Raw genomic sequence first — 27,101 nt, 5'->3', positions numbered from 1 at the left:
CCCTTGTACTACTACAATTAACCAGATCTTACAGGACGGAATTAAGGAGTCTGGATTACTGATTGAAATCAAAGTAAGAAAAGAAAAGAAAAGAAAAGACAGGGGGGACTCTGCATTTGTCTACGAGATCAATTCTAGGGCTAGAATATAAACCAGAGCCACAAGAATGAGAGCAATTCCAAGATCTCAAGACGAGAATTAACCTTGCAGAGCCCCTTGTACTACTACGATCAATGTCGATCTTCCAATATGGCGTCCCAAATGAGAATATCGGAAGGGCCCTGCTCGCTGGACCGGACTCCTCGCCTCAATCATCCCTCTCGGACGCGAGCTGCCGCAGCTCTCCTTTTCCTGCCGGTGAGCTCTCCTTAGGAAGTCGAATCTCGCTCGGTTGGGCTCCAGAATACGTGCCGCTTAGCTCAATCAGTTACAAAAGAAGGAAAACGTACTCGTCTCGTCCGAAGAAACGCAGCAAGTGCGGCCATGACACCGAACGAGAGCGAGAAAAGAGGTGGGGGCTCTTTGAGAGTGGCGACTCACGCGTCGCGCCATCTGAATGAAACGATCGGGCGTTTGCAAAACGCGAAGGAATTCGAGCGCAATATCTGAACACACACACACATACATATATAATATATGTATCAGCTTTATATACATAGATACGTGACGCGGAAATTTGCTACGAAACGGCATTTATAGAGCAAAACGACAACAGAAAAATAATAAAACATCTCTTATAATGAAATAATTAATATAAAATAATATTTGAAGTAAAGATTAAATTAATATTAAATAAATGTTAAGTAAATGTTTCTTTAACCCTTAAATGCCACCCGGGGTCCAGCGGACCCCAGACCCTTTAGAATGATATATTTTCAAATGTTCCCGCCAAATATGGAGCTCATATTTATTTATTTATTATTTTTTATTTTTTTGATTTTGGAGCCAACATTTTAACTGTTGGCGATCTTAATTTTTTATACTATGTTGAAATTGAAATTTTAACAATATAAGCATTTTATTCTCTTTTCTAAGCCTTGAACAACATTGAAAATAATTTTCATAACTAAATATCAAAAAATCAATAAGTAAGGAGACATTTTTCATGCTGGGGTCTTTTAGACCCCATGTGTCATTTACGAGATTCTTGAAAGGTATGGCATTTAAGGGTTAAATCATTATTGCAAATAAATAATTAATGTAAAATAAATATTACATTACTGTCGAATAAATGTTAAATAAACGTTGTTTCAAATCATTATTGCTGTTCGAGATCATGATAATCGCGTGTCAGCGCAAACACGCTTTCGTTAAAATGTAAAGTGAAGTCGCATTTAAGAGATTATTAAAGCAATCGCATAAAGATATCGCATCAAGTATCCTGTATCCATTGTCTACCTCCCCTTATGTCCCTTTCCACTTCCCTCGGCAATACTATACCTTTCATCACTATATTACACCTTCTCCTCTCTCTATCTTTATCCGCCAACCACTTCTTAATCTTGCCTACTTCTCAATTACTTAACCTATCTTCGCTGCACTCCGAGAAGGATCCCGCGTAAGTACTCCCCTTTCTACTATAATTATCTCTACTTTCCTTATCACTAATTACGCTCGTTCCTCCCCCTTCGCTTCTCTCTTCGTACATGCATACCCTCTTTTCCATATCTTCTAACCTTTCCATTACACATTTCTCCAAATCCTCTATTTTCTCTTTAATCTCCCTTATACTTTCTTCCCACACCCTCTCTTTTATTCTTATATCCTCCATATATTCTCTATACATCCTCCTATCCTCTTTTAGTACCTTTATTTCTTTGCTGAGCTGTTCACATAAATCCTTTCCTATTTTCTGTTATTCATCCCCTTTTCCTTTATCCATGGATCTTCCCCTTTTCGCGTTCCTGAACATTTGCGAACATTACAATAACGCTGCCACGGTCAACCAGACGACAAACAAAGTCAAGTAACCGCTCTTACACAAAGGAAAGATCCATGCTGTAAACATAGCAATCGAAAACATGTAACGAGCACTTCGGATCTCCAACCGAAACCGTGACGTAAGCGCAATGACGTTGGCCACCGATGGCCAATCACCCTCCCGAAATCATTTGCAACCAGCCTGGAGGGAGTTTCGACTCGGAGGTAATAAAGGGACCGCCGACGCGTCGCGGGATCGATTTCGCTCGCAGATCACCGCTAGTACACCGCTTTTCTATACCGCTACCGCACGTTTTGTTGAAACCGCTTATTTCGCTCACCGCCTAGAATCACACGCTCTTCTTTGTCGAAGTTCACCCGCTTAGAATCACCGCTCGTGCAAACCGCTTAAACGCTACTCGCAATCCGCTCTCGACCCCGAATTAGCTTGTGCAGCTAAATTCTCTGCTTTTCGCTGTGATAGATTCAGTGCGCGCTATCACTCACGGCTCTGAACTCTGTAAATAATTGTACATATTAGACTTTGAATATACTTTGTTTTATTTTCGTGTATTTCTGAACTTGCTGTTTTCTTTGTGGTCGTCTTCTACCTCGCGCTATCTCGCGCTACCGCGCACTCTCGAACAATTGCAAATGAATAATTAATGTGAAATGAATATTAAATTAATGTCGAATAAATGTTAAATAAATGTTTTTTCAAATCATTATGGCAAATAAATAGTTAATGTAAAATAAATATTAAAATAATGTCGAATAAATGTTAAATAAATGTTTTTTTCAATTCATTATTGCAAATAAATAATTAATGTAAAATAAATATTAACCCTCCCGAGGCCACACCTCTTTTTTTAATACGCCTTGACCACACTGGATGGTCGGCACCCAGGTGGATTCAGTCTCATATTTCCAATTTAATTATGTGCACGTAAAAATTCATGAAACATCTTAAAAGGGTGTTTCAAATAAAATATGCAGAACCCGAAATGTGCTTGATGAACAAAAATGTTGTAATTTTTGGTCGCGATAAGAAATATACACCGATCGAGGTCACATCCCGGGTGGTCACAATCTATAATAACTTTCGAATGTTTATCAAACATAACTGACATGGCTTAAATCCTTTCTGTACGCATCTTCGAGAGAAGGACTCAAACATAGGAATCCTAGGTGGAGGGACATTGATTATTAAAGCCTATCTTAAAAATATCGGGCCTGAATTTTTGTCTGGGTGGCCGACACCCACTCGAAGAATTAAGATAATGTCGAATAAATATTAAATAAATATTTTTTTTAATCATTATTGCAAATAAATGAGTAATGTAAAATAAATATTAAATTAATGTCGAATAAATATTAAATAAATGTTTTTTCAAATTATTATTGCAAATGAATGAGTAATGTAAAATAAATATTAAATTAATGTCGAATAAATATTATATTAATGTTTTTTTAAATTATTATTGCAAATAAATAAGTAATGTAAAATAAATATTAAATTAATATCGAATAAATGTTAAATAAACGTTTTTTAAAATCATTATTGCAAATAAATAATTAATGTAACATAAATATTAAATTAATGTCGAATAAATATTAAATAAATGTTTTTTTTAATCATTATTGCAAATAAATGAGTAATGTAAAATAAATATTAAATTAATGTCGAATAAATATTAAATAAATGTTTTTTCAAATTATTATTGCAAATGAATGAGTAACGTAAAATAAATATTAAATTAATGTCGAATAAATATTATATTAATGTTTTTTTAAATTATTATTGCAAATAAATAAGTAATGTAAAATAAATATTAAATTAATATCGAATAAATGTTAAATAAACGTTTTTTAAAATCATTATTGCAAATAAATAATTAATGTAACATAAATATTAAATTAATGTCGAATAAATATTAAATACATGTTTTTTTAAATCATTACTGCAAATGAATAATTAATATAAAATAAATATTAAATTAATGTCGAATAAATGTTAAATAAATGTTTTTTAAACTTATTATTGCAAATAACTTACTAATGTAAAACAAATATTAAATAAACGTTAAATAAACGTTTAATAAAGATTTTTTCTAAATTATTACTTCAAATAAATAATCAATGTGAAATAAATATTTAATAAACATTAAATAAATGTTATTTTTACAATGAATTGTACAAATGTATAATTAATAAAAAATAAATATTAAAAACACATGTAAAAAACATTGTCTGCTGATTGGGTATTAGTATGTTAATACTCAAGAATATTGCAGAATGGTCAGTACTGTGCCTATTAGTTCTTACAGTACTGGCAGTACTATCATGATAGTACTCCGAATATTAATCTGATAAAGTACTGACCACTTCAATACTTTGAAGTACTAATGAGTATTATTGCTTGTAGTACTGCCAGTACTGTAAGCACTGACAGACACAGTACTGACCATTCTGCAGTATTCATGAGTATTAACATACTAATACTCTCAATACTACGAGTACTGATCACTCAGTACTGAGTACTGATTGCTAGTACTACTTTTTCGTAAGGGTTGAACCACGTTTTTTCAAATCACATTAAAAATGTGAATTTAAAAATTTTAATAACTTTATCTATATATATAAAGGAAGATGTCCTGACTCACTCATTCACTCATTCACTCATCAACGCCCAGCCCAAACCCCTGAATCGAATTTTCACCAAAAGTATATGAAATAGGGGTAGAATTTTCCGGGGAGTGCCACTATGTGTATAGTTTTTCGTTACCGATTTCCTGGAAACCGGTTTTTTTAATTCTTTTAATTTTTCGAGAAATAATTGGCCGAATCTCAAAGAATTATAGATCAAATTTCTACCAAAAGTATATGAAATAGGGGTAGAATTTTCCGGGGAGTGCCACTATGTGTATAGTTTTTTGTTACCGGTTTTTTGGAAACCGGTTTTTCTAATTTTTCGGGAAATAATTGATCGAATTTTAAAGAATTGCATATAAAACAGGGGTAGAATTTCCCGGGGAGTGCTATAAATTGTACAGTTTTTCGTTACTGATCTTTTTGGAAGCCGGTACTGAAATTTTTTCAATTTTTCGGGAATTAATTGACCGAATCTTAAAGAATTGTATATGAAGTAGGGGTAGAATTTTCCGGGGAGCGCCATGATGTGTATAGTTTTTGTTACTGATTTTTTTGAAAACCGGTTTTTATAATTTTTCCAATTTTTTGGGAAATAATTGATTGAATTTCAAAGAATTATACATGAAGTAGGGGTAGAGAGAGAGAGAGAGGAGAGAGAGAGAGAGGAGAGAGAGGGAGAGAGAGAGGGAGAGAGAGAGGGAGAGAGAGGGAGAGAGAGGGAGAGAGAGGGAGAGAGAGGGAGAGAGAGGGAGAGAGAGGGAGAGAGAGGGAGGAGAGAGAGGGAGAGAGAGGGAGAGAGAGGGAGAGAGAGGGAGAGAGAGGGAGAGAGAGGGAGAGAGAGGGAGAGAGAGGGAGAGAGAGGGAGAGAGAGGGAGAGAGAGGGAGAGAGAGGAGAGAGAGAGAGGGGAGAGAGAGAGGGAGAGAGAGGGAGAGAGAGGGAGAGAGAGGGAGAGAGAGGGAGAGAGAGGAGAGAGAGAGAGGAGAGAGAGGAGAGAGAGGAGAGAGAGAGGAGAGAGAGAGAGAGAGAGAGAGAGAGAGAGAGAGAGAGAGAGGAGAGAGAGGAGAGAGAGAGAGAGAGAGAGAGAGAGAGAGAGAGAGAGAGAGAGAGAGAGAGAGAGAGAGAGAGAGAGAGAGAGAGAGAGAGAGAGAGAGAGAGAGAGAGAGAGAGAGAGAGAGAGAGAGAGAGAAAGACTATTTGCGTGTCTTATTACATATGTCCTCCGGGGCGAAGCCCGGGTAACCAGCTAGTTATAATATAAATGAGACTATTCGATGTTTAATATAATAAACTTTGTTTGTAAATGATTTAAGAAGTAAATTTTCAGAAATATTTTGCAAAAATAATGATATTTCGAAATGCTGCGTTTGTCACAGTGGACCCCACGCGTGGGGTCGATTGAGCCATAGCGTAGGGTACACTGTGACATGTAATGTGAAAGGTAGGGTACCCTGTAACACGTAGAAGAGATCTGTTTAAATCCTGTTTATTACAAATCTTTGGTCAATTGAAAAACCAAGACTGTGCTAGAGAACCAATTTATCAATAATCTGTGCCTATTAGTTTCTTACAGTACTGGCAGTACTATCATGATAGTACTCCGAATATTAATCTGATAAAGTACTGACCACTTCAATACTTTGGAGTACTAATGAGTATTATTGCTTGTAGTACTGCCAGTACTGTAAGCACTGACAGACACAGTACCGACCATTCTGCAGTATTCATGAGTATTAACATACTAATAATCTCAATACTACGAGTACTGTTCACTCAGTACTGAGTACTGATTGCTAGTACTACTTTTTCGTAAGGGAATACGTACATTGTACATATATATTTGGCGATTTGTCGTTAAATCCAAAAATAGAGATTACACGTGGCATTATATCTGCAAAAACCACGTTAATATCATAAAAATCATTTCAATGACCATCTTAAAATACATATATTTGCCTTCCCTTATGAAAAAGTAGTACTGGTTTTAATACTGGAAAAAGTATTGGTGAAAGTACTGGAGACATAAGTACTCAAAGTACTACTAAATTCGACCATACTGACTTCGTCAGTACTCCTTCCCAGTACTCATCCAATACTCATTCAGTACTCCCTTCAGTACTTCCTCTAGTGTACTCCCTCCAGTACTCCCTCCAGTACTTTCTCCAGTATTCCCCCCAGTACTCCCCCCAGTACTCCCCGCAGTACTCCCTCCAGTACTCCCACCAGTATTCCCTCCAGTACTCCCTCCAGTAATCTTTTAGTACTTATCAAATAATCGTGGAATACTAACGTGTGGTACAGGCGCAGTAGGGGAGAGTGGGCACCCTTGAACCACGTTTTTTCAAATCACAAATGATTTTTAATAACTTCATTATAATATAAATGAGACTATTCGATGTTTAATATAATAAACTTTGTTTGTAAATGATTTAAGAAGTAAATTTTCAGAAATATTTTGCAAAAATAATGATATTTCGAAATGCTGCGTTTATCACAGTGGATTCCACGCATGGGGTCGATTGAGCCATAGCGTAGGGTACACTGTGACATGTAATGTGAAAGGTTGGGTACCCTGTGACACGTAGAAGAGATTTGTTTAAATCCTGTTTATTACAAATCTTTGGTCAATTGAAAAACCAAGACTGTGCTAGAGAACCAATTTATCAATAATCGTGTCATATTTGTTTCATCAGATGACCTAAGAAATTGAAAACTGAAAACAAAGTCCTATAACCTCACTTTTTGTCGTAACCTAGCAGAGATCAACGAATATTGCCTCACAGCGACTCGATTACATGTGATCTGTAACTAAAGGGTGAAAAAAAGAGAAAATGAAAGTGTGGATATGATTATCGATGGAAATTATTTCATTTTATAGGAAAATTTAGGCACTAACATTTACTATTCCGCGATCGAAACACACTACGGAAACTCGCGCTGTCACGTAGGTAGATTAGATAGTTCTGTAAGCGTGGCACAGAGGACCCCATCAACCTGCGTCACATTGGACCCCACTGAACATCGATATTATTTATCGTAAATATTTCAGATACAGAACAATTAAACGTTTTTGTGCGCACGTTGGTATTGAACTTAGATCCCGACGAACGTCTTATGAATTTTTTTTAACTGTAGAATCCCTAGAAATCCATACATATCAAAAAGTTATGACAAGTAAAAATTTACTTTGCAAGGCTCCAATTACATATCTGCCTTTAACTAAAGTATATATGCTTATTTCAGCATAATTTTTTGATGGAAGGTATATGTTTTGAAAACGAAAGTTTTCATACCCACCGTCACTATTTTGCAGAACGTTAATACAGAAAACTCGCACTGTCACATTGGACCCCGTGGCTCAAGGGAGCCCACTCTCCCCTACTTACGCAGTACTATCCAAGTAGAACAAAAAGTCAAGATGATATCAAAATAACGTCATATTGATAGTTTAGTGTGTTAATTTAGTATTTTATTAATTTAGTATTTCCAAGATACGTTACGAAAAAGTAGTACTAGCAATCAGTACTCAGTACTGAGATCAGTACTCGTAGTATTGACAGTATTAGTATGTTAATACTCATGAATATTGCAGAATGGTCAGTACTGTGCCAATTAGTTTCTTACAGTACTGGCAGTACTATCATGATAGTACTCCGAATATTAATCTGATAAAGTACTGACCACTTCAATACTTTGAAGTACTAATGAGTATTATTGCTTGTAGTACTGCCAGTACTGTAAGCACTGACAGACACAGTACTGACCATTCTGCAGTATTCATGAGTATTAACATACTAATACTCTCAATACTACGAGTACTGATCACTCAGTACTGAGTACTGATTGCTAGTACTACTTTTTCGTAAGGGTTTGTAACCTTATTGAACGAGTCTCTAATGGGATTATTTATTAACGGCTTCATACTTAAATCTTGATGCTAACTTAACCTCAAAATTTTTAACAGTTTAATCCAACTGGAGCCCTCAGTTGAAGATACGTGATAGAAATATGCCTATCCCAAATCTCCTAAAAAGAAGTTTAACCATTATTTACCATTATTTACCATTAATTACGTGATTTAATCATTATTTAATCATTTATGTGATTTTATAATAATTATTGTTCTTATGCTATATGTTACAGTATTGCTTTCCATCAGTGGATATTCATGCAGTCCAGAGCAGCACCAAGTAGTTTGATAGAAGAGCAAAATATTTATTTATTAGATACGTAAGTAAGAAAAAGTTTATAAATCATGCTTTCCAATATTAATCGCCAATACTGAAAATCCAAAGTATACGTGTAACATTAACAGATTTTTAGTATAGATAGTGAATATTGGAACACAGATTCATACTTAACCTACTTTTATGTTTAAAATATATAATTAGATGTAAATAATAATTACTGTTTTTGTATTATGTTGCAGTGTTACGTTGCTTTCCATTAGTGGAAGTTCACGCTGAGCAGCACGAAGCAGTTTGATTTCTATCACACTCTTCTGAGCGAAAGCTTTATTTATTAGATACATAAGTAAGAGAAAGTTAAACTTGGTATAAACTGCGTTTCAATATTAATATTCAGTACTGAAAATCTAAAATGTATGTATAACATTAACCATAGATTTTCAGTATAGACAGTGAATATCGGAACACAGTCATACTTAACCCCGTACTCTTATGTTTGAATATATAATTATGTATGAAATAAACAGAGTGATTTATTTCGTGTGCTAATCATCTCCGCTATAATTATCTCAGAAAGTATTGATTTATTGGAAAAATGTTTCAGATAAAAGTTGGAGGGTTCAAGGAGGACCAATAGACAATTTTATTAGATTTTGAGTCCGGGACCTGTGTTAAGCCCAGTAGGATCCAAGCCAAATTATTTAAATAGAAGCCCCCTTTTTATTGCATCATCTTTTTCTACTAATTAATATGAACAACTTTTGTCTAAAACATTTTTTTATTTGCCTTATATTTTTTTAGTTATTCAAGGAAAACTTGGTAATTTTCTCAATATTTAGCTTACAATATCTCAATAAATGTTTGTCGAAGGGAAAAGTGATACAGGACTTTTTGACTTGATTTGGTATCAAGAATATACTGTTGCAATAGTATTCCAAGTTCTTTAAATAATTGTGTACACATGAAAGCTCCAAGGAAATGTATACATAAATATTTAAAGAAATTGGAGTATTATTGCAATAGCATATTCTTGAGACCATATCAAGTCAAAAAGTCTTGTATCATTTTTCCCTTCGACAAACATTTATCAAGATATTATAAGCTAAATATTAAAAAAAATTACCAAATTTTTCTTTAATATCTCAAAAAGTATAAAGCAAATAAAAAATGTTTCAGACAAAAGTTGTTTATATTAATTAGTAGAAATAGATAATATAATAAAAAATGGGAGTTTTTATTTAAAAACTTGGACCCTACTGGGCTCAACATGGGTCCCGGACCCAAAATCTAATAAGATCATCCATTATTCCTTTTTGAACCCTCCAACTTTTATCTGAAATATTTTTCCAATAGACCAATACTTTCTGAGATAATTGACGGAGATAATTGGCATACAAAATAAAATTCACCCTGTGTAATAAGATATAAATAATAATTACAGTTTTTGTATTATGTTATAGTGTTACGTCACTCTTTATTAGTGGAAATTCATACAGTGCAGAGTAGCATGGAGCAGTTTTGAAGAAGAAAGAGATAAAAAGATAATATCAATATTATTTTCTTAATATTGTATGTAATAATAGTATTAAAAATAACAATTTTATAAAATTTAATAAAATTCATTAAAATGGTTTAATTTCTAGCAATATTAAATAAATATTATCTAATATCACACAAATATTACGTAAATATCACGCAAATATTACAGTAATATTACTGATATTCATTTTCGTGGACATTTTAATATTACTGAGATATCTCAGTAATATTACTGCAATATTTCTGATATATTTTATTGTAATATTGCAATGGAAAAATAATATTGCTGTAATATTACTGAAATATTATGTGCTATGTGGGATACGTTCAAAAAACGTCCTATATAAAACTAATATGTGCTACATGGGTATATTGACTCAAAAATAACATTCTATTGACAATATCTTGCTACTTGGGAAAATGTATGCAAACATAATGCACAAAATAAATTTATTAATACTTACGATATCGTTGCTAATGTTAAAAGCAATTTTGATTCCAGTCCCACGACAAAATGAAGAAACACGTAATCTGTGCGAATAAATCAGCAGGAATGTAGATACGTCGAATATATTTGCTAGAATGACTTTATTATTTAAGATTGAAGGATCAAATACTTACATACATCCGAATTGATCGAGCACTGATGTGAGAATAAAGTTTCGACGGCGTCGTTACAATCTACAACCTATTCTTATCATCTTCTTAGAATTACGACGTTGCGATTTTGCGATTCCGCTCGAGACGTAACGTTATACTTTAAACGTATCTACAGGGTGGCGATGGAAAAGAAGAAATTTGTGTGGCGCTTGTTCCATCTTGCAATTATTTTCTCTCATGGGTGCGTGCGTGCGTGTGCATGCGTGTGTATATGTATGTGTAGTACACGTATACGTGCGCGTGTACAGACGCATGCAGAAATATTACTATTAGCACAGTCAAATAAGGAAAATTAGAGGGAAATAACTGATAAAATTTTGAAACTTGGCAAAGATGTTCATTCAGGTGTACTAAAAGTCACTCAATCTGCTGCGCTCGAGCCGCCATCTTGGAAAAATGGCGCTCTAATTCAGTTTTTTGCTTATATCTCGCTAACCATTAGTGATATCGGAATTATGTTTTATAAAAAACAAAGCATGTAAAATTCTCTACAAAAAAGTTACATACATTTTTTTTGAATTTATTTTTATTATTAAAGTAGTTTGTCTGTGACAATACTGTCAAAAAGTTAATGATAGACAAATGATATACAGGGTGTCCAATTTTAATCTATCACCCCTCGTATCTTTGCAGAGAGCGGTCATAGAGAAAAATGTTTCGTACTAATGTTTTTTGACTTCGAGGGGGACATAAGATGGCGTTATTGGTTTGACCTTGGATAGTTGTTTGAAGATCACATGAAGGTTACCTTCAATTTCTTAAATGGACCCCCATTTTTCAATGTATATTCTTGTAGCTTATCTCGAGAGATTTCCAAAACACTATAAGAAAATATTTTTTCGTAAAGTACTTTTCGAGTTATAAGACTTGAAAATTAAAGTCCCGCTGGCATTAGCATTACCCAGGGTCTTCTTCTTCTTCTTATTTTTTATTGGCTCCTGCCGCTTTTCAGCGGTCAATACGGCCAGATTTGCCACTGTTTGTTAACAAAGTCTGAATCACTGTTAGCGTAGCAAAGTCTAAATGGAAATACTGGAAGTCTGAGTGGAGATCAATGCAGACAGTAACAGTCGCAATACTTAAAAAAATTTTCTTTCCGGACAAAACACGTCCGAACCGGTCCGCGCACGTTGAGCGAATCGCATTACCCAGGGCACAGTATAAGGATATACAGTAGGGACAATGCTTCGTTTTCGACTCAGCCGCGCAGATTTGCTTGCGCATCTTCAGCGGCCATGTTCTTGGGCATGCACCAATCCCGTTTAAAGTAAAGAACCTACAGTATCTCCGTTACTGTAATCACAGCGGTAGGAAAACTTAACCTGCAAGTTCAATGAACGTCAACGTGGAGAGTTCCGCTCGAACCGCCATACGAGTCGGACGTGTTTTGCCTGCGCTTTCGCCTCCCCTCTTAGATAGTCGTCCTGTAGTGTGTATCGTACCGTTTTGCCGCGCTTGTTTCCTCGCGTTCCCTGCCTATTCGGGAGGGTTGATTTTCTGATTTAGTTGCTCCCCTCTCGGAGGGGGAGCGTGCCCTTACTTAGTAAGGATGGATAACCCGGGATCGGATAAATCGAGGATGTCGAGTGTTGACGCGCGTGCACAGAGAGACGATATCCAGTGTAATAAGAGACCCAGGACGAGTGTCTCTGAGGATCAATTCGACGAGTTTTCGAAGGATTTAGCGCTTAACGAACAGCTGGAAATCTTCCGTGCTGGAATAGACAATCGACGCGTCACCTCTGTGAGACAGCAAAGTGAGACAGCAGAGGAAACCTTTGTGGGACGGCACGAGCCTTCCGGCCAGAAGGACGAGATGGACGTGGACAACGTAGGGAATAAGGACTTTGACACGCAGGACCGTGAACTTTTTATAAATCAAACGGCCCCGTTGACGACTCGCTCAGCTGTAGGCGATAGTAATAGTCAGAACGATCGTGCGCTTGGTTCGAGCGATCACGTGAACACGTGTGTCGAACCGCGTGAGACCGCCGTGGGATTGTTGTCGCCGGCGATCGATAAGGAGATATATATTGTGTGTGACCACGTGCTGAGGAGATGTAATGGTAATCCAGAGATTCAACGATATACGAGATTTGACGATAAACACTCAGGTAAAGCCAAAATTACTATTAAGCTCGCGCCAGAGCATTCTACAACAAGAAAGGGCATGAATAAAATAAAAATTTGGATGCTCTTGTCAGATTTGCAAATCTGCCCGTCCTCGTTGGAGATGCTCAATCATTTCACTGCGGAGGCTGAATGTGAAAAAGCAACAGAGGCTAATCGCGCGCTCGTTTCTATTGATAGTATGCATGTCCCTAAGATAAAGGCTTATGTAGAACAACGATCCATTGTCTGTAAGGGAGTCGTTTCAGACTGGCCAGCCGAGATTCCGGAGCTCTGGGACGCGGTGCAGGACAAGACGGACGTATTGAAACTCGAAAGGATGTACCGTAGAAAGTGGGATCCGACTGCACAAAAGTCGTCCCTCGTGGCTACGAGTAATATCGTCATAACCTTCAAGTTGAATAAGATCAAGGACTTAAAAATTTTCCGCAATGAAGTCAACCTAAGAGTAAGACCATTTATCCCTCAAACCAGGCAATGTTTCAATTGCTTTAAGTTCGGCCACACTAAAATTGCATGCAAGAGCGAGACACGTTGCATTGTTTTGCGGCGATAAAGCGCATGGCCAATGTGATAAACCGTTGTGTTGCTTCAACTGTGGTGGACAGCATAAGTCCACGTTCCGCGGCTGCTCGGTGCATGAGAAAAACAAAAATATTAATGTCATTATGGCGTTTAACAATGTCTCTTTCCATAGTGCGAGACGGATTGCGGAGGGGGAGATTCCAATTCCTGCTAAGCCCATGGACAGCAGGGTTGATCCCACTAGTTGGCCTGCTCTCCCGCCCCAGAAATCTGTGTCTTCGGATGTACCGAGCACTCGAGAGGGATCTGTGCGAGGCCCCCGCCTGAATAGTGAGCGAAGTGGTTTTCCCAGACTAAGAACGAAGGAAAGAACAGCCTCTGGCGGAATGGGAAACTATTACGGCCAATTCAATAATCGTGAGGAGGAAATAGTGGTGGATAAGGGGATTGGCCCTGGCCGCGGCTCGTGGGACTTCTTGGTCTCGGGTGGTGCAGCGCGGAGCGGAGAGGGATAACGAATGCCGGGAGCACGGCACGGTGGAGGAAATGATCGAGAGTATTATGTTGCTGATGAGGAGATTTCCCACGGCGAGGGAAGGCCTGATCGAGGCACTTATGAATGAGGGACGATATCGCGCCCCTCCCCCCCCCCCACGCGGCGGTACGTTTGAAAGAGTAAGGAAGGAATCAAGAGCATTGAACAGTGTCAGACAAGGAGGACAGAGCGCGTACGGTTTGGGGAGTGATTCCCTCCCCTCTACTTCATAATTCAAGCTTCTGTTGTGGAATTGTCGAGGATATCAAAGCTGCAGGGAGGAATTGTCCAGGCATGTTACGGAATATGACATCGTGGTGTTAACCGAGACCAGATGTAAAGGCCCGTGATGGGTCTCTTTCTCTGATTTTAAATCTGTGAGTAGCGTTAACAGATTGGGTAGCGGTGGCGTCTCTATATCCCTACGCAATTTTGTGGATTTTACTAAAGTACCAATACAGGGTATCCTGCCTGTAGGATATGACGTAGCTTGCGTCAAAACGAATAATCTCTCTCGTAATGTCAATATTGTCGCCATTTATAGGCATCCTTGTGAACCGATGGCCAGACACGACCTTGGGCCTGTATTCAATGCTATTGGCGGTAATGACCTCGACACTATTATCCTGGGCGATTTTAATGTCCACAATGTCACATGGAACTGCCCTACCACAGATGTCAAAGGAGATCTACTCTATGAGATCATGGATAGTGAAGGATTGATCTGTGTTAACGTGGACACCTGTTCTCGTGGCGGAGTCAGAGGACAGCGAGATACCAATTTAGACCTCCTATTCGGCACGAGAAATATAGTTGGGGATGTATCGTATTTCCAGATTTCGGATTCTTGGGGCAGTGATCACCATCCAATCTCCTTCTCCTTCGATAATCCCCCCTTGATTTATGGGAAGACCACGAACCGTCTATCTACTAAGAAGACCGACTGGAGCCGATTTCGGAAGATAGTAGATTCTGAAATGAGAGATAGTATTCCCCTCCGTCGGAGTTTTTTGGAGAAGGATCTCGAGACCTGCTACTCTTCTTTCATCGAGGTCATCAAGAACGCTGTGGCCGATGCTTCGGGCAGAAGATCTACGACTCCGCCTACGAGGGTTCCCCCGATCAAGAGGAAACCTTCACATAAATGGTGGGATGCAGAATGCGACGAGGTCATTCGTAATAGAAAGGAGTCCTTGAAGGCCTTCAAGAATACCAAGAGTCTACATGACTGGCTGGGCTATAAGAAGGCGACGGCTAGGGCTAGACAGACCATTAAACGTAAAAAGAAAGCCGGCTTCGAGGAATTCTGTAGGGGGATTGATAGGTTTACAAGCCTCTCGTATGTCTGGAGGATTATGCGTATCTTTAAGAATGCCAGGAAAAATCTCGAGTGGAATGCCTGGCCCACTAAGAATAGGGAGGAGGTGGTCAGATCAACTATCGAGAGTTTGGCCCCGCCCTTCGTTGGTGCCGAGCCCGTGTTTGACTTTGAGAAAAGTCATTTTGACGATGAACTTGATGCACCGTTCTCTCGCGTGGAAATGGTCAGAGCGCTTGAGATGATCCGGAAGGACTCATCCCCTGGTTTGGACGGCATCGAATATAAGACCATTAAGGCTCTTCCAGAAATTGCTAAGGACTTCCTGCTGGACATCTTCAATATGGTGTGGTCTACTGGCTCTCTCCCCAGCGATTGGCTCAACTACCAGGTGATCTTCATTGACAAGGTGGGCTGCGAAAAGGTCAGGCCCATTTCATTGTCTTCCTGCGTTGGCAAAGTGATGGAGAGGATGATCAATGAAAGGTTAGTTTGGTGGGCGGAGAAGGAAGAGAAGTTCAGCCCGTCGCAGAGCGGCTTTCGCAGGGGCAAGTCGTGTGCTGATAACCTGGTGAGGATCGTTGCGGATATCAAGGCCGCGATGTGTGTCGGGGAATATACCCTGGCCGCATTCCTTGAGGTCTCCTCCGCGTATGACTGCGTGGATTATTGGATAATGCTGAGGAAATTGATAGCACTTAATTGCCCTCCCGCCATAGCCAGATTCATTAGCAATTGGCTATACCGTAGAAAGGTGCGATTCATAGTTAACGCCCGAGAGTCTGTGGATCCCGTCGTTTATAGGGGGCTCCCGCAGGGTGCTGTCCTGAGTCCGGTATTGTATTCATTATACACGCAGGGTCTCTGTGCGGACCTGCCGGAGGGTGTTGAGGCGGTCGAGTTTGCGGACGACGTCGGGATATACGTCCGGGGACCGAACCGCGGAAGTAATCGACTTTTGCTCCAGCGTGCGATTGACATCATTGCTGACCGACTTCGCAGGATGGGACTTGATCTGGAGCCGAGAAAAACGAGGCTGGTGGAGTTTTCTAAGAGCGGATACATTGACAAACAGACGAGTATACACATCAATGGATGCGACGTCCCCAACTGTGGGGGTGCAAAGTTCCTGGGAATCTGGCTTAACAATAAGTTAAGCTTCAACCGCCAGATACAGGAACTGAGAGGCAAGGTAAACCGCGCAAATTCCATTATTAGATATCTTTGTGGAGTTTCCAGAGGCATGGAGGTAAATACTTCGTTGATGCCCTACAAAAGTCTTGTAAGGTCTATTATTGATTATGAGAGTTTCGTATTTTTCCCCAGAAAAGCCTCCTTACAGCTAAAACTGGAGAGGGCTCAATTCCTGGGCATTCGTACAGCCCTTGGCTACAGGAATTCCACCCCCAACAATGTGATTGTGGCAGAGGCAAAAGTGACACACTTGAAGGACCGGACCATGCTGTTGGGCATTAACTTTGCTAATAAGGCGATCGCTCATAACCATGATGGATTGTGCGACAAGATGCGTGACCTCCTGGAGGGAGAGAATTTCATACGATTCAGACAGCCTGCGTATGGACCTTCCCTGTTGTCGGAGATATGGCGAAGAGTAAACCGCACTAGGCATCTCATTGGTCCTGCCGAGAAGTTTCCAATTTTCGGCGTCTCATATAACGCCCACACGTGTAAACCTACTGTTGACATGGATATCGGAGCTGAGCGAAAGCGAGAGAGGTTCTCCGACCTATCTCTTATTCAAAAAATTATCGATAAATATTATTTGAGCTCGGATCCAGATATTTTCTTTACGGACGGATCATATAATGAGTCTGCACGATCCACGGGAGCGAGTATTGTGATTTGTGATCAAGAAGAAGCCTTTAAGATGAGTCTTCCTGGCCTTTGTTCCTCCTACACCGCGGAGGCTTTTGCAGTGTGCTCGGCCCTTCGTCTTCTTTGGACTCGCAAATATGTGGGCAGTAACGAGATAATTATCCTGTCTGATTGCCAAGCTGTTCTCAAGTCAATTAGTAATAACCATCTGAATGTCCACAAGAATAAGTATGTGACTGAAGCGAGAATATTGATTTACAAGTTGGAAAGATTCCGCGATAAGAAGATCGTACTCGTGTGGATTCCCGCTCACGCGGGAATTCTGGGTAATGAGATTGCCGATGGGTTGGCCAAGGAGGCGGCGGAGGAGGAGGCCGACCCTACCATTACGGTTCCGGTGGGGGATTTGCTGGCGCGAGCGAGGAAAGACACATGGGAGTCAACGCAGATATCGATTGTGCGGGACGCTCGACACAAGGGTACCTTCTATTTTGATACGTTCTATGATCGAGCCTCGACCGTGCCGTGGTTCCGTAAGGTTAGAGCGGAGAGATATTTTGTCACGCTCATCAATCGTCTAAGAGCTAACCATTACAATTTGGGAGCTTCTCTCAAGAGAAAGAATTATATTGATAGTGAGAGATGTGAATGCGGCTGCGAATGCGAGGATATCCACCATTTTATTTTGAGATGTAACAAGTATGATGCACAAAGAGCTGTTTTGGACGCCGAATTAAGAGAGGTTAACTTCACGGAGGAAATAGATATTTATCGACTTATCCAAGAGAGGAACTGGGATGTGCTGTATATTATTTTTAACCCTTAAATGCCACCCGGGGTCCAGCGGACCCCAGACCCTTTAGAATGATATATTTTCAAATGTTCCCTCCAAAAATGGAGCTCATATTTATTTATTTATTATTTTTTATTTTTTTGATTTTGGAGCCAATATTTTAACTGTTGGCGATCTTATATTTTTATACTATGTTGAAATTGAAATTTTAACAATATAAGCATTTTATTCTCTTTTCTAAGCCTTGAACAACATTGAAAATAATTTTCATAACTAAATATCAAAAAATAAGTGAGGAGACATTTTTCATGCTGGGGTCTTTTAGACCCCATGTGTCATTTTCGAGATTCTTGAGAGGTGTGGCATTTAAGGGTTAAATATATCAAGGCAACGGGCAAAGTTATTTGAAATTAGAGTTTGAAAGACTGTATACTGAATATTCGGGCTAAGTGTTTTAGTTTTTAAACGAATGTACATTATTAGGCTTAAATTCTTTGTGCCAGTTGACATAGTGCAGAAGGCACCTAACCGTCCTCACCCGAGGACACCAAGGAAAAAACCCCCTGAACGTCACCGTCACGTCGGGCATCGCTTTCACATTTTATAACTTTGTGCTTTATTCCAGAAATGTTTGGCAAAAAGATTTATCGTGTGTGTGCTGTGCAAAATTGTTCAAAAAACAATTATGATAATGTATCATTTTTTCGCTTTCCAAAAGATAAAGAAAGGTATGTAATTGCTTTCATTATGTTCTAATAATTTTAGGAAGATAAAAATAAATATAAAAATAAAAATAGATATTATTCCAATGCTGTATTTGTATGTTTTTGCGCTATAATAAATATAAATTTTAATATATAAGAATATAGGTATATAATATATACGTAAAACGGTTTAAAGTTGTTGAATAATTGTTTATGTATTGCAGAGCCGTAATTTGGGCGAACGCAGCTATGCGATATGATTTAATACCGAACGCTGAGAAATTATATGACTCTCATCGTTTATGTGCTGTTTACTTTGAGAAAAAGTATTTCTTAAATGATTTAAAAAATAGACTAATGCCAAATGCAGTTCCAACTGTGTTCCAACATGCATTATCATTGAACTATGAAAATTTAACTCAAGAAAACATAGAAAACGGTATAAACTATTACTGATATAAATCTATTTTACTTTGCAAAATTTAAGCATATGTTTATAACATTATAAGCATTATAATGAATATTTTTCTTATGTATTTATGTATTAATTTTTAGATTCAACTGACACATTGGTTGAGCGAGAATAAAAAAAGTAAAGTGTATAAAGCAACACAAACTCAAGCAACACAAACAGACTTTGTAAGTCTTAAGGATGCAGAATCTATGACAAAATCTGAGGACATCATCTTTCATTGTACAGAGGAAGCAGATAGAGGTGTTACTACAAGAGGAATACAGACTCCATCCTGCTGGGTTTATCAGAACAAAATGGAAGATCTTAAACATAAATATAAAAAGTCACAAAACCGTATATATTATCTAGAACACAAACTTAAAAATTTTGAAGAAAAAGAAAACACGCGGGAACTATCACTTGACGAATGGTATAAACATTGTAACAAATTTTTATCTCCAGAATGTGCAACATTTGTGCAAAATCAAGCACTTTTTTCTAACAAAAAAAAAGTTTTTAAGTACTCTAATGAATTAAAACAGTTTTGTTAAACAGAATTATATTTTAAAGGTCCAAAAGTATATCGTCAGTTGCAAGGTATATTTCACTTGCCCGCAAAGCGTACTTTAAATATATATATACAAAATATAACGTTTAAAGCTGGAATAAATGAGAATTTATTTAATAATTTTTTAATAAAAATTAGTGACTTAGAAGAGTTAGATAAGTACTGTGTATTATGTTTAGATAAGATGGCTTTAAAATCACACTTATATTATGATATAAGCAAAGATAAAGTGCTTGGTTTTACAGACATAGGCGATCAACGATTGTTCGAACCTTGTTCTTCGGCGACAGTATTTTTAATTCGTGGAATATATAAAAATTGGAAGCAGCCAATTAGCTATTTGTTACCGCGTACATCATGTACGGCTAAAATATTAAAATCTACACTTTTAAAATGCATAAAAAAATTTAAAAAAATAGGTTTAATAGTTTGTATAGTTGTTTGTGACATGGGTTCAAATAACGTTGCATTGTGTAATTTATTAAGAATTACACCCGAAAATCCATTCTTTTTCGTTGAGGATCAAAAAGTATTTTATGCTTATAATACATGTCATTTGGTTAAAGCAACCAGAAACAATTTATTATTACATTCATACTGTTTTGATAACGATTTTACTTCCTGGAAGTTATCAGACTTTTATAATAATGACAAAACAAAGGCAAATCGATTATGTCCTAAATTAACTGACGCTCATATACAACCAACAAACTTTGAAAAAATGAAAGTGAAATACGCTACGCAAGTAGTTAGTTATTCACTTTCTTCTGCAATGTCAACGTATATATATTTTGGAAAATTGCCTAAAGAAGCTATGGGAACAGTAAAATTTATAGAAAAATTCGATAAGCTTTTTGATATACTTAATTCATCAGGATTAAGATCAAAAAAAGAGTTTAATAAACCATACAAAGGTACACCAGAACAAGAAAGTTTTATGCTTGAATGTTTAAACTTTTTAGATAATGTAGTAGTTAAAAACAAGAAAACTGGTAAAGATATAACTCATTCTATAAAGTCGATTCAAGGTTGGAAAATAACAATAAACGCTATCATGCTGTTATGGGATTTCTTGCATCAAAAGGGTTATCAATTCCTTTTAACTCGTAGAATTAATCAAGATGCTCTTGAAAATACTTTTGGCTACTTACGACAACAAAATGGAAATTGTGTAAATCCAACACCTATTCAGTTTATTAGATCATTCAAAAAATTGTTCTGTACGAGACTATTTCATAATGGAGGTGAAAATTGTGCTGCAGATTTTAGTGAAACACTTTTACAATTTCGCAATTTTCATCAATCGTATGAAGAAACAGAAATTATTGACGTGTTACCAGAAGATTTACCTGTACATAGTAAAGATTATCAAGAATGTGATATTTTGGAACAAAATTCAATTCAGTATATATGCGATTTTCTTATAAAAAAATGTCTTGCAAAACATACTTGTGATGTTTGTACTTCATATGCTACAAATCAACAGCATGTTGACGATAGAACATTATATTCTCATTTTAAAGCCTACACTGGTGTTCGAGATTCCGTTATCGCGTTGCGCCATCGCATCAGATGGCAGCATCGATCGGGTATCGACAGGCCGGATCGACGCGGCAGCTTGCGGAAGCACGGGCGCGCTCATCGCCAATTTCTCCCTCGCGGAGCAGAGAGAAAAAGATGTCCGTGCTGTGAGTAGACGTACGACGTGTGCTCTGTGCGTTTCTCGAGTGGAAATACGGACAAAGTGCCCATCGCAGTGATTGAAGCTGCCGAGATACTTTAACGTGTAAAGAGACCGCTCATCCAGCTCTGGTACATCAACACGACGACTCAGGCTCACACGTGCGCGAATGCCGACCGCCACGTGCCTCAACGGCTCACGGGCGAATCACCACGAGCGAGGCAATTCATATAATTGTCTCGCGCATCAAAGACTTCTCATTTATACACCGCTCATCGTTTCTCAGGTCAGATTGTACATATTTTGACGCATTAAAGACGGCTCAGACTGTGGTCTGAGTTACATTAAACAAAGAAATAATTCGTTGACACCCTCCACGCACGTCCTTCTCATCCCGCTTCCATCGTCGGGAAATATCAGCGATTTCGCGAACATTTGGTCCTTCGAGCCGGATGCGTGGAACTTATGGTGTAACTCAGACACAGATCATGTGAAAAGGGCATGCCCTTCGCGATGTGCCACGTAGACATTATCGCGCTTTCGCGAGTGAAGTACAGACATTCTCACGCGCGCTCGCGAGTGTTACACAAGTGTTCACGCGCCCTCGCGAGTGTCACATAAACAGTATCACGTGCTCAATACATGACTCTCGCTTCGCATAGCGCTTTTCTCTCGCGTTCCTCGAACGTTCTCGTCTCGTGCAGCATTTCTTACACGTGTCTCGACGTTTCTCAGGTTTCTCATCGTGTGCAGCTCAGGGGCGGCTCATCATGACGGATCCCGCCAAAACCGGGACGGGTGGGAAGACCCCGCCATTGCTCGAGCTGCCGGCCGACAAGTGCACATCAGAATTGCCTCACTCCAGCTCCGCTCACTTCACTCAAGATTAGACGTCATCATTCAAGCTCACATTCTGCAGACGTTAACCAACATCTTGCCATCATTCAACGCTGCACCACAGGAATGGCCGCATCTCACCAAGTTAATCTTGGCCGATCCAGACTTTCTCACACCACGGCCAGTGGATATCATCATTGGAGCTGACTCATATGGGCAGATCATCAAGCCCAACATCATCAAACAAGATCCATGGATGCCAATTGCGCAGCTCTCAATTTTTGGATGGCTCGTTCTCGGACCTGTTGACACATCATCATCGGCATCTGCTGCAGTGTATCATGCCTCGATTCAGGAGAAAGACGATGCTCTCGACGAGTTGCTGGCGAAATTCTGGACACAAGAAGAAGTGCCTGCAAGTAACACTCATGATCTTACGCCTGACGAGATGTGAAGAAAAGATGTGAAGAATATTACAAGAGCACTGTTTCGCGGGACTCAACAGGGCGATACACGGTTCGACTTCCGTTAAAATCATCACCTGATACTCTTGGGGATTCGTATCACACTGCGCATCGATGCCTGCAGGGCTTACTAAGAAGATTCGCACGAGATGACAACTATCGACGCCTGTATCATCAGTTCATGACAGAATATCGAGAGCTCAATCACATGACGGAGGCTTCACCCGTTTCCAGCCAGCACGCGCAATATTACTTGCCACATCACGGCGTGCTCAAACCAGACAGTGCAACCACAAAATTACGTGTGGTGTTTAATGGCTCGAGTGCATCTACTTCCGGTCGCTCACTTAATGATCTCATGTACACGGGAGCCAAGTTGCATTTAGACGTCACAGACGTTTTGCTCTGGATTCGGCAGTTTCGGCATTTAGTGGCAACTGACATCACCAAAATGTACAGGCAAATCAACGTACATAAGGATGACTGGAATTTACAACGGGTCCTCTGGATAGACAAACAACTCAAGGAAGTGGAAAATTATCTAACAACGGTCACGTATGGTACCAAGGGTGCCCCGTTCTTAGCAGTGCGAACACTGCTGCAACTGGTGAAGGATGAAGGCCACAAGTTTCCCCTTGCAGTGCCGCCACTCACTGAGGGTCGATATGTTGACGACACTTTTGGAGGCGCCGACACAGTTCAGCAGGTAATAAAAATTGCATTGCAACTAAAGAGTTTGTGCATGGCGGGCGGTTTTCCATTATCAAAGTGGCACGCGACTCATCAAGATGTGCTCACTGCGGTTCAAGCAGAAAAGGACCAAGGCTCACAAATTGCATTTGACGATTGCACAACCAAAATACTCGGATTAAAATGGCTTCCTTACAAGGATTCATTCACATTCTCAACCAGGATCTCATTGCACACCAATCATTTCACCAAACGCCTCGTTTTGTCTGAAGTGGCTCAGATATTCGATCCACTAGGCTTTGCATCACCAGTAGTGATCAAGGCGAAGATGCTCTTGCAGGAGCTGTGGCTTCATAAGCTCCGATGGGATGAACCACTGCCATCCCAGCTCTCATCACGGTGGCTCATCATCAGAAAGGAACTCACCAGCTTAAGCAAGATCTCAATACCTCGATGGTATAACACATGGAATACCTCGTCAGTGGAATTTCACGGCTTTTCTGATGCTTCTCAACTAGCAATGGCTGCAGTCGTATATATCACCGTCCGCAGCTCTAACGGCGCCACGATTTCATTGGTGTGCTCCAAAACTAAGGTAGCACCGCTCAAACGGCTCACCATCCCGAAACTTGAACTCACCGCAGCACTGCTGCTCTCAAGGCTCATGCGATACGTTCAAGCCACCTTGAAGTTGAACGTTACAGCAATTCACTTGTGGACGGACTCTGTTGTGACACTCACGTGGATCAAATCTCATGCATCGCGCTGGAAGGATTTTGTGAGAAACCGAGTTTCTCAGATTCAAGATCTCACTGCAAAGGCACACTGGAGATACGTACCTGGTACATCCAATCCAGCCGATTGCGCATCACGAGGATTGACTACTTCTCAACTCCAAAGCCACTCATTATGGTGGACGGGACCACCGTGGACACTCACACCTGAAGCATGGCCATCACAACCCGCGCTGTCGGACGAGTTGAGCTGCAGTGAGGCCCGTCCTGGCATTGCGCTACATGCAGCGGCATCTCAGTCGGACTACCACTGGGACCTCATATATAGGTACTCAACCCTCAATAAATTATTGAAAGTAACAGCTCTCTGTTTCAGGTTTATCTCTCTTTTGAGAAAGCGCCGAGCCAAGTCACTGGACTTGCACTCAGCTTTGGAGAAGGCCAGACTATTCTGGATCAAGGCTACTCAAGCGGCATACTTCACGCATGAGATCAAGATGCTCACGACCAATTCGAGACTACCACCCACTCACGCATTCAGTCGATTGACTGCGTACATAGACGCTCAAGGGGTTATCCGAGTTGGCGGCCGCCTCAACCAATCAGCACTAGCTCTAGACAACAAACATCAGGCGATTCTACCTCGCCACTCACGGTTCTCAACTTTAATCATCGCCCACGCCCATTTGCGTACCCTACATGGAGGAACACAGCTGACATTGGCTCATGTCAGGCAACAATATTGGATCATCGGCGGACGGGCTCCGGTGAAGTCTCATATCTTACGGTGTGTCATGTGTGCTCGGCAGAGGGGGATCCGTGCTCATCAACTGATGGGCCAACTACCTCTCTCTCGGGTTACGCCGTCACGTCCGTTTGCTCATACAGGAGTCGACTATGCCGGACCGCTCACCATCAAGACATGGAAGGGACGAGGTGCCAAAACATACAAGGGATGGATCTGTGTGTTCGTCTGCTTCTCCACCTCCGCAATTCACCTCGAAGTAGTCAGTAACTACTCATCAGAAGGATTCATAGCAGCCTTCCGAAGATTTTCAGCGAGAAGGGGAATTGCTCAGACCATGTACTCGGACTGCGGGACAACTTTCATTGGAGCAGACGCCGCGCTCAAAAAAATGTTCGTCCAAGGCGCTCAAGAGCATCAACGGATTGCTCAAGTTTTGCAACTTGACGGCATAAGATGGGAGTTCAACCCACCAGGTGCTCCACACATGGGGGGCAAGTGGGAGGCGGTTGTAAAGTCCGTGAAGTTTCATTTGAGACGGACTATCGGGGAGACTCTACTCACGACGGAAGAACTAACAACGTTGCTTACGCAAATCGAAGCCATTCTCAACTCAAGGCCTTTGGAACCGTTGAGCGACGACTCTGAAGACGTCTCAGCGCTCACCCCAGGTCATTTTCTCATTGGAGGTCCACTCACTACCATACCCGAGCCATCTCTGATCGACCTGGCAACCTCGCGACTATCTCGGTGGCAGCTCATCCAGCAGCATGTTCAACATTTTTGGGCGCAATGGTCGGCGCATTATCTGCAACGCCAGCAGGCGATATCCAAGTGGCATCATCCTAACAACAACATCAAGGTGGGTTCTATCGTGCTACTCACCGACGAACGCTCTCCACCGTGCAAATGGCCACTCGCAAGAGTGACGGCTTTGCACCCCGGAAAGGATGGACTTACTAGGGTGGTTACCCTCAAGACGGCCACCACGACGCTCACCCGGCCCATTGCCAAGCTTGCCATATTACCCATTTCATCAGGATAAAGGATCAAGAGTAAGGAATCATCAACAAGGTTGCTGATGGCGGGCGGAATGTTCGAGATTCCGTTATCGCGTTGCGCCATCGCATCAGATGGCAGCATCGATCGGGTATCGACAGGCCGGATCGACGCGGCAGCTTGCGGAAGCACGGGCGCGCTCATCGCCAATTTCTCCCTCGCGGAGCAGAGAGAAAAAGATGTCCGTGCTGTGAGTAGACGTACGACGTGTGCTCTGTGCGTTTCTCGAGTGGAAATACGGACAAAGTGCCCATCGCAGTGATTGAAGCTGCCGAGATACTTTAACATGTAAAGAGACCGCTCATCCAGCTCTGGTACATCAACACGACGACTCAGGCTCACACGTGCGCGAGTGCCGACCGCCACGTGCCTCAACGGCTCACGGGCGAATCACCACGAGCGAGGCAATTCATATAATTGTCTCGCGCATCAAAGACTTCTCATTTATACACCGCTCATCGTTTCTCAGGTCAGATTGTACATATTTTGACGCATTAAAGACGGCTCAGACTGTGGTCTGAGTTACATTAAACAAAGAAATAATTCGTTGACACCCTCCACGCACGTCCTTCTCATCCCGCTTCCATCGTCGGGAAATATCAGCGATTTCGCGAACAACTGGTAACACGATGCACCATTTGGGTCATTGTATGGGGACGGCGCGTGCCACTCTTAGCCGCTAGAAGCGCTAGCAAAATTGAAGACACACCGAGCTGTCACCGAGTACCGAGCATATCGTTAACGAGAAAATCTGTGTACATAAACGTGAATATTTCGGAATTTTTTAACATGCCGGGAATGTGTGTGGCATATGGATGTAAAAATAAGGGAGGGCATCGGTTCCCGAGGGACAAGAATGACAAGATGATGAAAAATAAACGGTGGATCATCACTGCTATAAAACGCGAGGATTTATGTCCGAATACAAATTTGCGACTAAACATATGTTTCATTATATGTCTATTAATTTTATTGTAAACTCACTACTTTCAAAGCCGGTGGTAATATAATCCTCAGGTCTAAATTGGTTTGTGCAAAGCGAATTTGTATTCGGACATAAATCGCGTTTTAA

At 40.2% G+C, this 27,101-nt stretch overlaps 1 protein-coding gene across 1 annotated transcript; it reads left to right on the top strand.

The window, feature by feature from the left end:
• Positions 1–22,982: 22,982 nt before the first annotated feature.
• Positions 22,983–26,015, top strand: LOC139781665 (uncharacterized). Its single transcript, XM_071720530.1, has one exon. The coding sequence runs from the start codon at positions 22,983–22,985 to the stop codon at positions 26,013–26,015; it is 3,033 nt and encodes a 1,010-aa protein (XP_071576631.1).
• The last annotated feature ends 1,086 nt before the right edge of the window (positions 26,016–27,101 follow it).

The sequence above is a fragment of the Temnothorax nylanderi genome, unplaced genomic scaffold, assembly GCF_030848795.1.
Source record: "Temnothorax nylanderi isolate EJ_2023f unplaced genomic scaffold, tnyl_v1.0 TNYL_tig0353_pilon, whole genome shotgun sequence".
Classification (NCBI taxonomy): domain Eukaryota; kingdom Metazoa; phylum Arthropoda; class Insecta; order Hymenoptera; family Formicidae; genus Temnothorax; species Temnothorax nylanderi.
Note: the sequence above shows the minus strand (reverse complement) of the source record. Positions and strands in the feature narration are given on the sequence as shown.